Raw genomic sequence first — 15304 nt, 5'->3', positions numbered from 1 at the left:
AGAAGTGACACATATTTATCTGAGATATAGAAGATATTTAGTAAGAATATATTTATTAATTATAAATCCCATTCATACTTTGTATACAAATATTAATTATTGTACTTAAATTGAATAAGTAATGCTAATATTATAATGCTAAATTTTAAAAGCTAGCTACAAAGTTAGTAGACATATGCTCTCAAATACATATAATATTTTTAAAGGAGGTGCCTTAAAATAGTAATAATAATTGACTCTAGGTGACTTCTTTTAATTTTTCTGTATTATTTTTATAATCTTGAAAACATGGAAGTTGTTTTTTAATGGCACTACTCTATGTTAACTGACTTATTCCACTAAATCTAAACTACAGGATTCAGGACACAAATTTATGGTGAAATTCCAGAAGTTTCCTCTGGGTACAAAAGGAACCCAGTAAAAATGCTGTCATCCTCAGCACTGACATACACCCCATTCCAATCTTTTGACACTTCAAGCCAGACTTGGTCTCCTGCACTTAATTTCAAGATGATGAGGAGAGAGGCCTGATCTATTTCGTGACCATAGAGAGTTTCTCTGGACTTGAACTGCTTCTTATTCTGGGCCAACAGACTGATTCGAGCAGGTCGCCCCCTCACCGTAACATGGTAGGAAAAAACATATGTCCCAGGAATAGAGCAGTTAAACTTCCCAGTGACAGGACTATAATTCCCTTGGTCATTATAGAGAACCTTTTCAAATTTGATGGGGATGTTAGGAGGAGGAAAAGGCTTTAACAAAGCAGCACTGAAAGCCGACTGGGGCACTCTAGCCACCTCACCCTTGGAGCCTTTAAAGCCCCGAAAGCCCTTCTTCCCAATGGGGCCTCGGATCCCTTTGCTGCCAGTGTCACCCTTTGGCCCAGTAGGTCCCAGGAGACCAGGAGGACCTAACTCTCCCTTTTCTCCTTTAACCCCTGTTTCACCTTTGGCCCCAGGCAGACCACTGTGGCCACTTTTGCCTTCCATTCCACTGTCTCCTTTGCTACCTTTTTCTCCTTTCATACCCACCTCACCTTTCTGTCCTTTTCCTCCCCTCTCCCCAGAATCTCCACAGAAGCCCTTATCCCCCATCTCCCCCTTCTCTCCCTTGGCTCCAGGCCTTCCATGCAGGCCCGGTGAGCCCATAGCCCCTTGGTCTCCTTTTTCTCCTTTGGTACAATTCCCACATGTGTCTCCCTTGGAGCCTTTTTGTCCTTTCACTCCTCCCAAACCAGTGTTTCCTTTATCTCCCTTAGGGCCAGGTTCACCTGAAATGGAAAATTAAAATAATGTTTAAGGACCACATAGGCCATAAGCAGCATGCTATTACCACAGAGCTCAAAAAAGTAGAAACAAACCTACTAATTAGGAAACCTGGTTCTTGCCTCAGTAAAAATTGTGCTTAGGAGGCTCTGACAATGAATAATTTATATTATGCCATGCTCTTAGAAGTGGAATAGTTAATGCTTCCAAGAAACAGTGGGTTATATTCAGATTTCATATATCTAGTTATTTTAGTTTTTTACTTTTAAGATAATAAAGAATATTAGGACTGTAGTTGATCGTTGTATTCCATTACCCTTTGCATTTTGGCCTAACCCAGGTATTCCCCTAAACCCCCATATTGTCCATTCGAGCCTAAATTATTATTGGCAAGGAACCTGTGACCCAGAACGAGTGAGGGATTTTTATTTTCCATTGACAGCTGGAGAGAGAAGCAGAACACAGATACTATTACCTGGTCTCCAAATTCCTAGACTGGTTCTCCTTCATCAAGTCAGTACACCGAATTATTAGAAGAAGAACAGGAATTTGTATTTTCAGCTTACCTCCCCAATAATTTTAAATACAAACAGGAAGAGAATGAAGGGCTATATTGTGCACATGACTGTACACAGTAGATACATTTCATGCTCTACCTTGTGCTCCAGGTTTTCCTGGGTATCCTGGAACTCCTTGGTCCCCACGTTCTCCTTTGAGTCCTAAAATGATATCAAGATTAACTTTTTACCAACTATATCATTTATGATATATTTAATATTCCTCTCACAACCATGTCACATTCCAGTGTTTTCTTTAACCAAAATGGGCTAAAGGTAAAATTGTGTGGAAAAAGAATGTAGGCCGGGCACGGTGGCTCAATCCTATAATCCCAACACTGTAGGAGGCCGAGGCGGGTGGATCACCTGAGGTCAGGAGTTTGAGGCCAGCCTGGCCAACATGGTGAAACCCCATCTCTACAAAAAATACAAAAAATTAGCTGAGTGTGGTGGCGCACACCTGTAGTCCCAGCTACTTGGAAGGCTGAGGCACAAGAATCACTTGAACCCAGGAGGTGGAGATTTCTGTAAGCCGAGATCACACTGCTGCACTTTAGCCTGGGTGACAGAGTGAGACTCTGTCAAAATAAATAAATAAATAAATGTATTGAGGGTCATTAGGAATAATTAATTTCAACAGGTAAACTATTTAAAAGAGATCTGGAGGCAGTGATCCCTTCAAACAGAATTCATCTTTGCCCTCAGCATTTCCATGGCTCTTCAAACCTCTCATAAAACTCATGACATTCTGCTTGTATTATATATGTAAGTATTCATGCTTTTCCCAACATGAATTTTGAATAAAGTTAAAATGCCTTCTTTATATGGCCACAACGCCTGAGAAATAGTGCCATGTTCCCTACAAGTTTAAACACAGGGCACAACATCCTGCAGTTGGCTAAAACTAGTGATAACAAAAAAATGTCCAGGAAAAAAAACCCTGCTCTTTATATGGAGCATCCATGTAAGTATAGGACTGTAGGAATTCATAGTTGAAAAAAATGAAAACATCTGTATTTTCAGATAATTGTCATATTACCACAAAATATAGTTTTATATTGGGCCTCACTAAAAGCCCATACTATTATAGTTCAGTCACACCGAATTGATTTCAACTATAAATTAGCATAACAACAATAATAGTATTGATAATATCTCACTCTTATTATACATTTACTTGGTGCAGATAATTGTTCAAAGCTCTTACCTTTTCTTTACTTAATCCAGCCTTTTTATTTAACATAATTTTTACTTGACATTAACACACCTTCTTCTATAACACACAGGTTCATATAACATAACACATTTAATCAATTGGAAAATTTTAAATTTACAAAAGTTTATAGCACCTGCCTTTCAAGAATAATAGGGAAGATATTTTTGTCATCATTTTATCAACAAGGGAAGCTGAAGTATGAAAAACTTTAAAGGATTGGACAGAGTCAAATACAACTACATATAACATTGGTTGGCATCAATTTGCTACCTATATTGTTTATGATATAACTAACATCTTTTGTTTTATTTTTGTGAGGGAAAAAATAAATCCTAAGCCAAATTAAAAGTGGTGAGAATAGACTCCCCCCAGTTTCATAAGAACAACTAGAGAAATCCCACCATAGGTCATTTAGCAGAGTTTTCTAAGTTGCTAGCTACCCCAACACCACTCTGCATAAAAAGGAAAATTTGGAAATTAAACCATAGACCATCAGGAAAATAACTGGATGCATTGTGAGAGAACCCAGCCCTAAATGGAAGAGAAGAGCCGATTCTATTCCTAGTCTTTGCCAATACTCAAATACCAACCTTCACCACACAGAGTTATGCTAGTTCTTGAGTTCTTTTAAAAAGTTTAGTTGCTTCCCCTAATTTACTCAACCAGGTCATGATTAACTAGAACGGAATCATTCAACTCATTTTTTTTTCTAACTTTCTATCTTAACCAAGAGTCCAAGCTAAGCCTGGAAGTGAAAGGAAAGTACAGTTGCTACTTTATAAAGAACGACTGAATGAATTTCTACTTTTGATCCTTCATCAAAGTGTGTTCTTAAGAACCTTATTTTATTACTCTTCCCTATTTTTTCTTCTATTTCCAGAAGTCTAGCTTCCAAAATGTATGAATCACTGGGGAGGTTCATCGCTCATCTTTATTTCACAAGGTTTTCTGCTAACATAATTCAGGCACAAAAGGATTAAATGTTTCCAAGAATGAAAATCACATAACTGACAAGTGTGAAGTAGCTCTCTCTTCCCTTAGCATCTTTTTTGAGTAATTACTTCACTGAATGTTCTACCAGAAATGAGTTAGGCAGTTCCTGAGCCATGTGGAGGGTGATGTATAGATGGTATTAGGTCTTTTGACATGTGACACTGAGGCTGAAACATTTAACTTGATGGATAGATGGTATTTCTACAGGCTGCTGGTATTCACTTAGGAATTTCTAAATATCCTAGTGAATCTGTAGCTTTCCTTCAGTACCTTTAAGCACTTATAGAACCAGGGATTTCCTGGGGCAGAAAGCCTTCTTTACTGATACACCTATGGAATTACAGAATTTCTGAGCTTGAAAAGAGCTATAAAGGCACTCATAATGACAAATCTTCTTTGATAGTAAACAAGGTATAAATAAATATCTAGTTCATCTCCTTAAATTTCCAGGTGAAAGAAAATGACTGGCCCAATGTCGTTATTATAAGCTTGATTACTTCTGTTTTAATTAAGATGTCTTCCCACCACTGACACTGCCTCTGATTTCAGAGTGAGCCAAGGGATATATTAAATTCCTTTTAGCAGGCATACTATCCACCTAAACTGAATATTCAGAGAATTGCCTGCTCTAGTTCCATCTAATATAAAATTATTTGCATACAAAGGAAGTAGGCTCACATGAGCATGTACAGGAAGGGTATCTCTGTACCCTTCCCCAGAGACTACCCATTCTATGGCTGCTGGTGACTAGGTCAGCCAGGTGACCAATGAGAGATGGAAAAGCTGTGTGACAATCTGTGTGCCTGAATGCAGGCGTGCAATGTTCCCAGGTAAGTTTAAAATTTCTCAGTTGGCTATTTAGAAAGTTAACATATTTATATCAAATATAATGTGTTTTACCAAGTATTTACATTTTTTTAAATTGACTCACCTTCAAGAATCTAGTATTTAAGTAGCAAATTGCTCTTCTGAAAAATTATGCAGGATGTCCCTTGAGTTTTGACATGAATGAATTACCTACCTTTCTCTCCTTTGTAGCCTTTAGGGCCTTGGGGCCCAACAACTCCTGGTGGCCCTGGGATCCCCAAATTTCCAGCCTCTCCTTTAGCACCTAGAAATGGGATTGTAAATCACATCAGAATATAAAATTTCTCTTTTGAAGTTCATTAGATAAGGGGAAAAAAAAGCATTTTATTGCAATCAATAAGTATCAGTGACCTAATGATAACATCTGAGTGAGAATAAACCATCACAGAGTCCTAAGGGCAATATTTTTGTCTGATTTGCATTTTTGTAGTACCTGAATAGATAAAGTGAGCCCATTAGTACTTGTCACTGTATTCATGGCAGTGATGAAATGATTCAGGGAAGCAGCACTATATCAAACGGAACCAAAATGATAATCTGACACTTAACCTCATGTGGACCACACTTTCACATTGGAAGTAAAAACACCTAGCACCTTTGCATTTGCCTTTTATTCACTTGCTCATTCATACATTAACTATTTCTGAGGTCTCCTATACACCAAGCACCTCACAAGGTGTTAGGAATGCAGCCATCAATATTCCAGCAGTCCCTACTCTCATGAAGCTGAGAGTCTATGGAAGACAAACATTGAACAAATAGCCACACAAATACATAGAAATTGTCAAATTGTAGTAAATGACATAAAGAAAAATACGAAGATCTTACTGAAGACTTAATTGATAAGATCAGAGGCTTCCTTGAGAAAATGGCACTAAGCCAAGACCCAAAGAATGGACTAAGATTTCCTAAAGCAGAGTAGCTTCCCTAAGTGGGACCAAGATAGTCTCAGCATTCTGAGCTCTTAAGCACTATGCTCTGTGGCAGAACCAGCAGACTAAGACATATGAGCTCCCCAGGCAGGGTAATAACTTGGCACACCTTGGAGTTGTTTGTCATATATATTTAGAGGAGAGAATGAACCCTGAGAACAGCCCAGCTAAATCCACCACTGGGTAAAACAAAAGCCCTGACGTTACAAAAGTCACAGCCTTAGCAAATAGTTTAGCAACCAGCTGTGTCTACTTGACCATGCCCTTGGAATTTGCACCCCCTAGCAGCTTACCAGCCAGATAGAATATTAAGACTTCTGGTAAATATAATTTTCTCACTCTCATTAAAATTTTCAGTAATGTTTTAGCAATCCTGATATCTTGGTGCCCAAGCTACAGCCCATCTCCTTGACTCCTTACTGCAGCTCTGCATAAATACTAACCACATTTCCCAAAGGGTCCCTAAAATGGGATGAAATGAATGAAAAGCTTGGTGAAGATGTATAATTGCTGAGTTTATAGCATTAAATTCCTCAGGGAATGGTGAATTTTAAGTTGGCATTCTGATCTTAACTTTACCTTGAATTCTCTTCTAGATGACATGTAAAAGCTGAAATGTATTAGAATAAAGCTGAGAGCATATTCATCATGTATATATTATAGACATCTGAAATATTGAAATACATAACCATGGTGTTCAATTGAGAAAATCATTGGGCAACGACACAGTATTGCCTCAGAAATTCAATGGGAAGCAAATGGAATCCTAAGCTTTATTCTCCACCTCGGAGCCATTCCATTTCTAACCCTAACTACAAATAGCACTCAGAAAATCCATCAGTCAGCACACATTCTTGCAAGGCAACAGAAGTTTCATTTACCCTTTTTAAATCAGCCACTAATGAAAAAGTTGTACTGGTAATAAACCTGTGCATCTTAAAGAACCACAGCACCATGCTGGGGATGGTAATCCCTGACTTTGCTCTCACCAGCCCTGTCCAGTAGAATTGTCTACAATGATGGAAAAGCTATCTGTGCTGTCCAATACAGTGGCTGTTGAGCACTTGAACTGTGGCTAATGTGACTGATGAACTGAATTTTTTACCTTATTCAATTTTAATTTTAATATTTATTAATTACCACATTGGGCAACACAGCACCCATTTGGTTTTATAACAATGTGACACCTAGACCTGTTATCATTTGCATGACAACGTAGAAACTCTTGGGGCAATTTCACCCCACAACCTACCTCTCAACTCTACCGAGGTACAAGTGAGAAACATGACTTCTTATATTTTCAAATACCTGGCTGTCCAGTCTCTCCAGGTTCTCCTTTCTGGCCAGGTACAGGTGAACAACAATCACAACAATTCAAAAAGAAATCAGCTGTGTCAAGTGTGAAGTTTTCAAAGGGAAAGAGAGTGCCAGTGCCAAAGACAGAATCCAAGGCCGAGGGTTTGGTGATTGGTTCTGCCATTTCAGCCACTTCTGTGAAGAGGGTTTCTTCTTCTGGAGGTGGGCCACTGGATGGTTTTAGACCCTTTGGCATCTCTCTTCCCTCAAATTTCTTCGTAAATTTGGTATATGGTGTGGTCTTTGCTATTGTGTTCATGCCAGCAATAGCCAAAATAATTAAAATAGCACAAAGCCAAGAAAACATCCACATATTTGAGGCTGGAAGAAAGATATAATAGGAAAATATATACATATTACATGAGGTCCAAATGAAAAGACTAAGTGATATAAATATATACTCATATAAAAGAAATATATATGTATATGAACCATAAGAATGAACAATATGCATAATATAGAATGATATATTTTCAATATATTTTATATGTAAATGTGTGCTTGAATCACTACAGAATATTTTATGTATTTATTTATTATAAAGAACACTTTACTTCAATTCATCTTTCTGGTTGCTTTCTCAGTATTATATATTGTCCCCAACCATTCAAACTATCTTGCCAAATAGCAAACATGATCTATAATAAATACAACATGACTTAACAGCTTATATACCCTGTGGAAGATAAATGTGTATAATTTCCTGACTGATCGCACTCAGATTTATAGAAATCAAATACATTTGTATTAGAGGGAGATGAAAAATATTGAACTGAATAGTTTATTCCAGCAAACTCAATTATTTCAAGAAAAAATACTGTGGAATAGTCCTTAAATCTACTAAGGATAATGGTCCTGTTGTGAGAGTAATTTTTGAAAATCTATTTTAATAAGTGAAGAGAGAGACAATTAAAAACAATAAATTTGAATATATGCTACATCCTTAGATTCCTCACATGGCATTTAACTCTCCACTTCTTTGCTTTGTAATTTGGGGAGTTTTTCTAGAAATGCACATTTATTCTTGTATTATTTTAATGGGACAAAATGTGGTTATTCTTAAAAGGCCTTTGGCAATGTCCAAAGTGATATGATGTAAGGTTTCTAATGAGGTGAAATTTTGATAGTTCAGAGTATTACATTCCCAATCAATTCCTAGCAGTCTAGGGGCTGCTAACAGATAGTCAGAGTTATGAATCCACATTTCCTGATAGGAGAAGGCAGCCATAATTAAGATAAATAGTAACAAAGTAAAGATAATGGAAATAAAGATAGTAAGGTCTACTGTTTATACAGTTCCTACTCTGAGTAGATGCCTTACATTAATTAATCTAATAAGGTCTCACAACAGCTCTCCATTCCCCCTTGAGAACTGGAACATGACAAGGATGCTCTCTCTCATCCCTCCTATTCAACATAGTACTGGAAGTGCTAGCCAGAGCAATTAGGCAAGAGAAAGAAATAAATGGCATTCAAATAGGAAAAGAAGAAGTCAAACTCTGTCTCTTTGCAGAAAATATGATTATATACCTAGAAAACCATAGACTGCCAAAAGTCTCCTGGGACTGATAAATGACTTCAGTAAAGTTTCAGGAAAGAAGATTAATGCACAAAAATCAGTAGGGGTTCTATATACCAATAACATTCAAGCTGGGAGTCAAATCACATCAAAATTGTAATTCCATTTACAATACCATGAAAAAAATACCTAAGAGTACATCTAAGGAAGGAAGTGAAAGATCTGGAGAACTACAAGGAGAACTACAAAACACTGCTGAAAGAAATCAGACATGACACAAATAAATGAAAAAACATTCCATGCTCATGGATTAGAAGAATCAATATTGTTAAAGTGGTCATACTGCCCAAAGCAATCGACAGATTTAACACTATTTATTTCAATCTATCAATGTGACTTTTCACATGACTAGAAAAAAACTACTCTAAAATTCATGTGGGACCAAAAAAAGAGTCCTAATAGCCAAAGCAATCCTAAGCAAAAAGAACAAAGCCAGAGGCATCACATTAACTGATTTCAAACTATACTGTAAGCCTACAATAACCAAAACAGCATGGTACTGATACAAAAACAGACACATAGACCAGTGAAACAGGATAGAGTATCCAGAAATAAAGCCACACATCTGTGACCATTTGATCTTTGATAAAGTCAACAAAAATAAGTGATGCAGAAAGGACTTCCTATTCAGTAAATTGTCCTGTGATAGCTAGTTAACCATATAAAGAAGAATGAAACTGGACCCCTACCTTTCACTCTATGCAAAAATTAATTCAAGATGGATTACAGATTTAAATGTAAGACCTCAAACTATCAGAATCCAAGAAAAAAAAAAAAGACTAGAAAATGCCACTCTGGACATCAGCCTTGGGGAAAAAATTATGACTAAGCCCTCAAAAGCAATTTCAACAAAAAGAAAAATTGACAAGTGGGACCTAATTAAACCAAGGAGCTTAAGCACAGCAAAAGAAACTATCAACAGAGTAAAGAGGCAACCTACAGAATGGAAGAAAATATTATCAAATTATCATCTGAAAAGATCTAATAGTCAATCTATAAGGAACTTAAACAGTTCAACAAGCAAAAAAAAAAACAAATTATCACATTAATAAATGGGCAAATGACATTAGATGACACTTCTCAAAAGAAGACATGCAAGTGACCAACAAAGATGAAAAAATGCTCAGCATCACTAATCAAAAGAAAAATGCAAATCAAAACCACAATGAGATATCATCTCACACCAGTCAAAATGACTACTATTAAAAAGTCAAAAACTAACAGATTTCAGTGAAGATGAGAAGAAAAGGGAATGCTTGTACACTGTTAGTGGGAGTTAAATTAATTTAGCCACTATGGAAAGCAGTTTGAAGATTTCTCAAGGAACTTAAAACAGAACTACTATTTTACCCAGCAATCCTACTACTGGATATATATCCAAAAGAAAACAAATTTTTCTCCCAATAAGACACATGCATTAGCATGCTCATTGCAGCATTATTTGCAATAACAAAGACATGAAATCAATCTAGGTACCTATCAACAGTGGACTGGATGAAGAAAATGTGGTACATATACACCATGGAATACTATGCAGTCATAAAAAAGAATGGAATCATGTCCTTTGAAGCAACATAGATGCAGCTAGAGGCTATTATCATATCCAAATTAATGCAAGAACCGAAAACCAAATACTGCATGTTCTCACTTATAAGTGGAAACTAAACATTGGGTAGTCATGGACATAAAGATGGCAACAATAAAAACTGGAGACTACTAGAAGGGGTAGGGAGGAGAAACGGAGGCAAGTTTTGAACAACTAACTATAGAGTACTATGCTCAGTACCTGGGGATTGGATCATTTGTACCTCAAGCCTCAGCATCACACAACATACCTAGGTAACAAACCTGCACACATACCCCCTGAACCTGAAATAAAAGTTGGAAAAGATTCTTAACTTAAGGGGAAACAAAACCAGCTCCAGCAGGTGGGTGACACCATTATTCACCTTCACAGATGAGATAACAGGCACCAAGAGGTTACGTACCTTCCCCAGGGTCACACAACCTATAAGTTATAGATGTAGGTCTCTTTAATTTCAGAGTCTAAACCCTTTTCCACAAATCATGTGGCATTTATAAAGATGAGATTAAAGCACAATAAATCCAAAGGTAGCTCCGTGGAACAGAGCTATGGATGAAACAAATATAAATCAGTGCAGATAAAAAAGGAGAAAGACAAGATGCTTTGTTTCCAAAATCATATAAAAATAGAAAAATGCTAACTTTCCTTTGAGTTGTCTTTGTTACCATATTCATCCAATCAACCAATATTTATTGAATATTGACAGTGTTAACAAGCCCTAAAATATCATGTATGGTAACAACAAAGATAAGGCATGGTCATTGTCCTCAGAGAGTTTATAGTCTAGTGTTGAGAGATGAAACGCAACAAAGGAAATGAAGGAAAATGTGAAAAGCAGCTGATCACATTGCAGCTTCCCAAATATAGGCCCTTCTGTCCCCAAATGCAGATTCCCACACACACACATATACACTCTTCATTCCACAAGAATGAGGACATCAAACACAGATACAATGCATCAGCCAGCTAAATCCAGTCCCAGCAAAAACTAGAACACAGAAATATTCTGTCTGCATATAAAATAATTAAACTTTCATTAGTTTACACAATTGCATTCAATAAAATATTCATTTGTTCAACAAACCTTTATTTGAGCATCTAAGAAGTCTATGTGGGGTCCCAGAATACAAACAAAAGTAAAACCTAGCCCCATCCCTAAGGATCCTTTTTGCTGTAAACATTCAAAAATAACCAGGCCCACATATTTGGGCAAAAGAGAAATCAGAGATTTGGCAGAAGTCTCGAAGGCAAATATTGGTGGCTTTTAATTCTCTCACCATTTTAAGAAGTATTAGGGTTTGCAGAATGCTGAGTGTTAATACTCTAAGATATTTCTTATGTTCTCTTAAACAAGTGAGGTCATGTGACAAAATAACCTTTCTTTCTTCCTACTAAATGTATCTGTGTTAGTCTTCCATACATACAAAGTATTTTTGACCCTGCAAAGATGTTATGGTAGTATCTTGGTAAACCAGTCCTGAGGGTGCAAGCAAGAGATAGCTAGTGGGACAAGGAGGAGAAGGGAGAGCATGGAAGATATTGTCCTAGCTATTTATAATATTATTTCACTTATACCACATAGTAACCATGCAAGATAAGATTTACTATGCCCATATAATGGATTCTAAAACTGAGCACAGAGAGATGAAGTAGCCTGCACAAAATCACAGTGTTAGCAAGTGGTGGGGCTGGGATTAAAATCTAGGTTTTGACCCCAAAGTCATCCCATGTACTTCCCACTGTGCCATGCTCCCTGAGGATTAATGAGTGATCAGAGATGTTGCAAAAGGGAACTGAGTTGACACCTTCATGAAGCTCAACTCTGGATCTTTCAGTAGAAGAGAGTGACTTTCTGCAGACAGGAAATGGGAACTTAATGAGAGTAATGAGGAAGGAGAGAGAGGAGAAGTCTGACTCTGACAGTAGAACCTATTGGTGTGAGGTAAACAAAGTTACAGACAGCATATCTGACAAGAGGTCAAAGAGCTACAGAAAGTAATGAACAGAGCTAATCGTAAGAGAAAGGTGTTCAGGTTCCCTATTGAAGGGCATGGATTGTCCTCTTATATGTTTCCTTTGCATTGTGGTTTCCTGCTTCCAGATTTAAGCACAGATGTTAAAGGATAATGCTGGCAGCATTTTGATTGTGATAAGGCTCCCCAAGAATTTGGACATGAGGAAAACATAAAGTTCTTCAAAAGACAGTGGAGCAGGGGTTGATAGTTACTTGACTGATGATGCAGATACATCATTTCTCATAACCAAAAATTTTCATGATTGCGTAAAAACATAAAATTTCAGCCAAACAAAATTTCCACAATGAGTGAAGCAAGTAAGGGCCCCTGACCAAATTTTAAGTCATTAAAACAATAAAACGTAACTTAAATGCTAATCCTAAAGTAGGTGTAAATCTTAACAGAAGTGTTAGAAGTAAAAATCAAAATAGCAAGTTGGGATCCTTAATTAGAGAACCTAAGTTCAGGAAACCCTTTTACTTATCCTGAAGGTTGCCTAGACTGCAAACACTTCCAGTGGAAAAAGTTAAGTCTCTTGTTTCTGTCTTCCCAAAGACTAGTATAATGTTTGGCAAATAATAGGTATTCCATAGATGTTTTGCTGAACTGAAATAAAGTAAACGTAGTAGATTGCATTATTGTCCCCAATTTTTTATCCCTCCCTGTACTCACACCCTTTGCTAAATGGATTTTTGCACTGCCACACACAAAAGAAATGGGTTCTATACTCCAATCCCTTGACTCTGAGTTCAACCATGTGACTTCAGCGCATAGAATGAGGTAGAAGTGACAGGGTATTAGGTCTCAAGGGCCCTTGGGTGTTTCCACTTGCTCTCCTGCACTTTTGCCATTGCCATCAAAAGGATATGAATGACCCAGCTTGCTGGTCACTGGAGGAGGATGAGAAACACATAGAGTGGAGTTGTTCCAGATAAACTGTCCTAGCCAAATATGACCTAGAGCACAGTCCCCAACTGACCTGAAGACACATGAGTGACCCCAGGTAAGACCAGCTGAGACCGATCAATATTAAGCAACCCTCACCAATCCCACAGATATGTTCCCGTTATCTACTGCTGTGTTGCAAAGTACTGCAAACTTAGTGGTCTAAAAACAACCATTTTATTCTAGCTAACAATTTTGTGGGTCAGAAATTCAGGTCTGGATCAACTAGGTGATTCCTCTGCTCCATGGGGAATGAACTAAGGTCACTCCGAGTGTTCAGCTAGTGGATGGGCTGGTGTAGAGAGGCTTAATTACAAGTCTGATACCTTGATAGAAATGGAAAATACTTGGGCTCAGTTATGACTTTCAATCACATAATCTCTCTGGCATGCCGGTCTCAAGGTTTTTAAACTTCCATCATGGCTCAGAGCTCACAAAGATATTTTTCCAGGAACACGGAATCTGATAATCTATTAAGGTGGCTTAGTGACACTTCCACTAAATTTTTAGCCAAAGCAGTCTCAGAAGCCAGCCATACTCCAATGAAAGGGGCATGGGCCTCATTTCTTAATGTGAGGCATGTCGATTTCTGACGATCTTGAATCTACCACAGATACACAAGCTATACTTTGTCAGCCATGGAGTTTTAGCAAGATTTGGCCACAAAAGCTAACTGACACCAACAGTTCCAGCCTCTAGCCTAACATTATTTTTACCATTGAAACAAAATGACTAAGCAGCCTCCAGACAATGTCATCTTACCTTTCCCTGACAGAAGACACCATTTGAACTCCTCTCCCTTATCAATTAGCCCCCATAACCCTGGGGCCACCCCTAGTTGAGATGCTTGCTATTAGAAAGGCTCTTAAAGATGCTATGATCTTGAATGTACCTTCCCTGAGATTCTGTGATGAGGTTTTATAACAGTGGGCACTCTATTAATACATAACATTTAGCTCATTCTATAAAATTTTATTCTAAATGTAGGAAGCATTATGTTTCTTCTAATAGTGTACTCTTCGCTCTCATTAAAAAGAAGGTGCCCAAGATTGGGAGAACATTCTTTGAATATTTGTTAGTTTTTTTCCCAGTAGAAATAAGATGTTCACACTGACTTAATAGTGCACATTTGGAAGATGATCGACAACTTTAACGTTGAGGCTAAAGCCATGGATTATAAATAAATTTTAGTAACTACTATCAAAGAGTATAGTTGAAGGATTAAAAGCCATTAGCTTTGTAGAGAATCATTCCTGAGTTTAGTTTAAGTTTCAAATATTTCCCTTTTTGTTTGATTTGGAGCAAGACACTGTACCTCTTTAAGTCTTGGTTCTTCATTTCTAAAATGGAGATAATAATAGTAGTTTCATCTTTTATGGTTGTGAAACTTAAGGAGATAATACATGAAAAGCTCTTAGCATAGCGCCCTCTATTGACTATTTTTTAATGAGAATTAGATCTAATGACTTAGCCAGAAATATTTTGAAGCAGTGACAGGTTTTTCCCATTCTCACGTTGTGCCAGACTGATATTGCATTTGGGCATTTAGCATTATTTCCATACTGTTTTTATCTGCTTCCCCAAATCTCAGGGGCCCATATGTAGGAACTAAATTTCTCAGAATCTCTTGACATTAGGGTTCCAGTTTAGTATCTGCCAATGACAACATTTGATGGAATGGGAGAGACAGAAAGAACATAGAAGCCCTCTGTAGTCCCAGCTACTACTTGGGAGGCTGAGGCAGGAGAATCGCTTGAACCCCGGAGGTGGAGGTTGCAGTGAGCCGAGATCGCACCACTTCACTCCAGCCTGGGTGACAGAGCAATATTCTGTCTCAAAAAAAAAAAAAGAAGAAGAAGAAGAAAGAGAAGGAGAAGGAGGAGAAGAAGAAGAAGAAGAAGGAGAAGGAGAAGAAGAAGAAGAAGAAGAAGAAGAAGAAGAAGAAGAAGAAGAAGAAGAAGAAGAAGAAGAAGAAGAAGAAGAAGAAGAAGAAG

The 15304-nt window shown here is 37.5% G+C and overlaps 1 protein-coding gene across 1 annotated transcript; it reads right to left on the bottom strand.

Moving 5' to 3' along the window:
* Positions 1 to 371: 371 nt before the first annotated feature.
* Positions 372 to 7499, bottom strand: OTOL1 (otolin 1). Its single transcript, XM_050778251.1, has 4 exons — positions 7139 to 7499; positions 5053 to 5142; positions 1922 to 1984; positions 372 to 1270 (listed from the first exon to the last, which is right to left on the bottom strand). The coding sequence occupies exons 1-4, from the start codon at positions 7497 to 7499 to the stop codon at positions 372 to 374; spliced, it is 1413 nt and encodes a 470-aa protein (XP_050634208.1).
* Positions 7500 to 15304: the final 7805 nt, after the last annotated feature.

The sequence above is a fragment of the Macaca thibetana genome, chromosome 2 (genome assembly GCF_024542745.1).
Source record: "Macaca thibetana thibetana isolate TM-01 chromosome 2, ASM2454274v1, whole genome shotgun sequence".
NCBI classification, from domain to species: Eukaryota; Metazoa; Chordata; class Mammalia; order Primates; family Cercopithecidae; genus Macaca; species Macaca thibetana.
Note: the sequence above shows the minus strand (reverse complement) of the source record. Positions and strands in the feature narration are given on the sequence as shown.

Coding starts and splice junctions, on each gene's coding strand:
- OTOL1 (XM_050778251.1), bottom strand. CDS start 7,499: ATGTGGATGTTTTCTTGGCTTTGTGCTATTTTAATTATTTTGGCTATT. Junction 5,143..7,138: donor TGGAGAGACTGGACAGCCAG/GTATTTGAAAAT, acceptor TCCCATTTCTAG/GTGCTAAAGGAGAGGCTGGA. Junction 1,271..1,921: donor AGGAAAACCTGGAGCACAAG/GTAGAGCATGAA, acceptor TTTCCATTTCAG/GTGAACCTGGCCCTAAGGGA.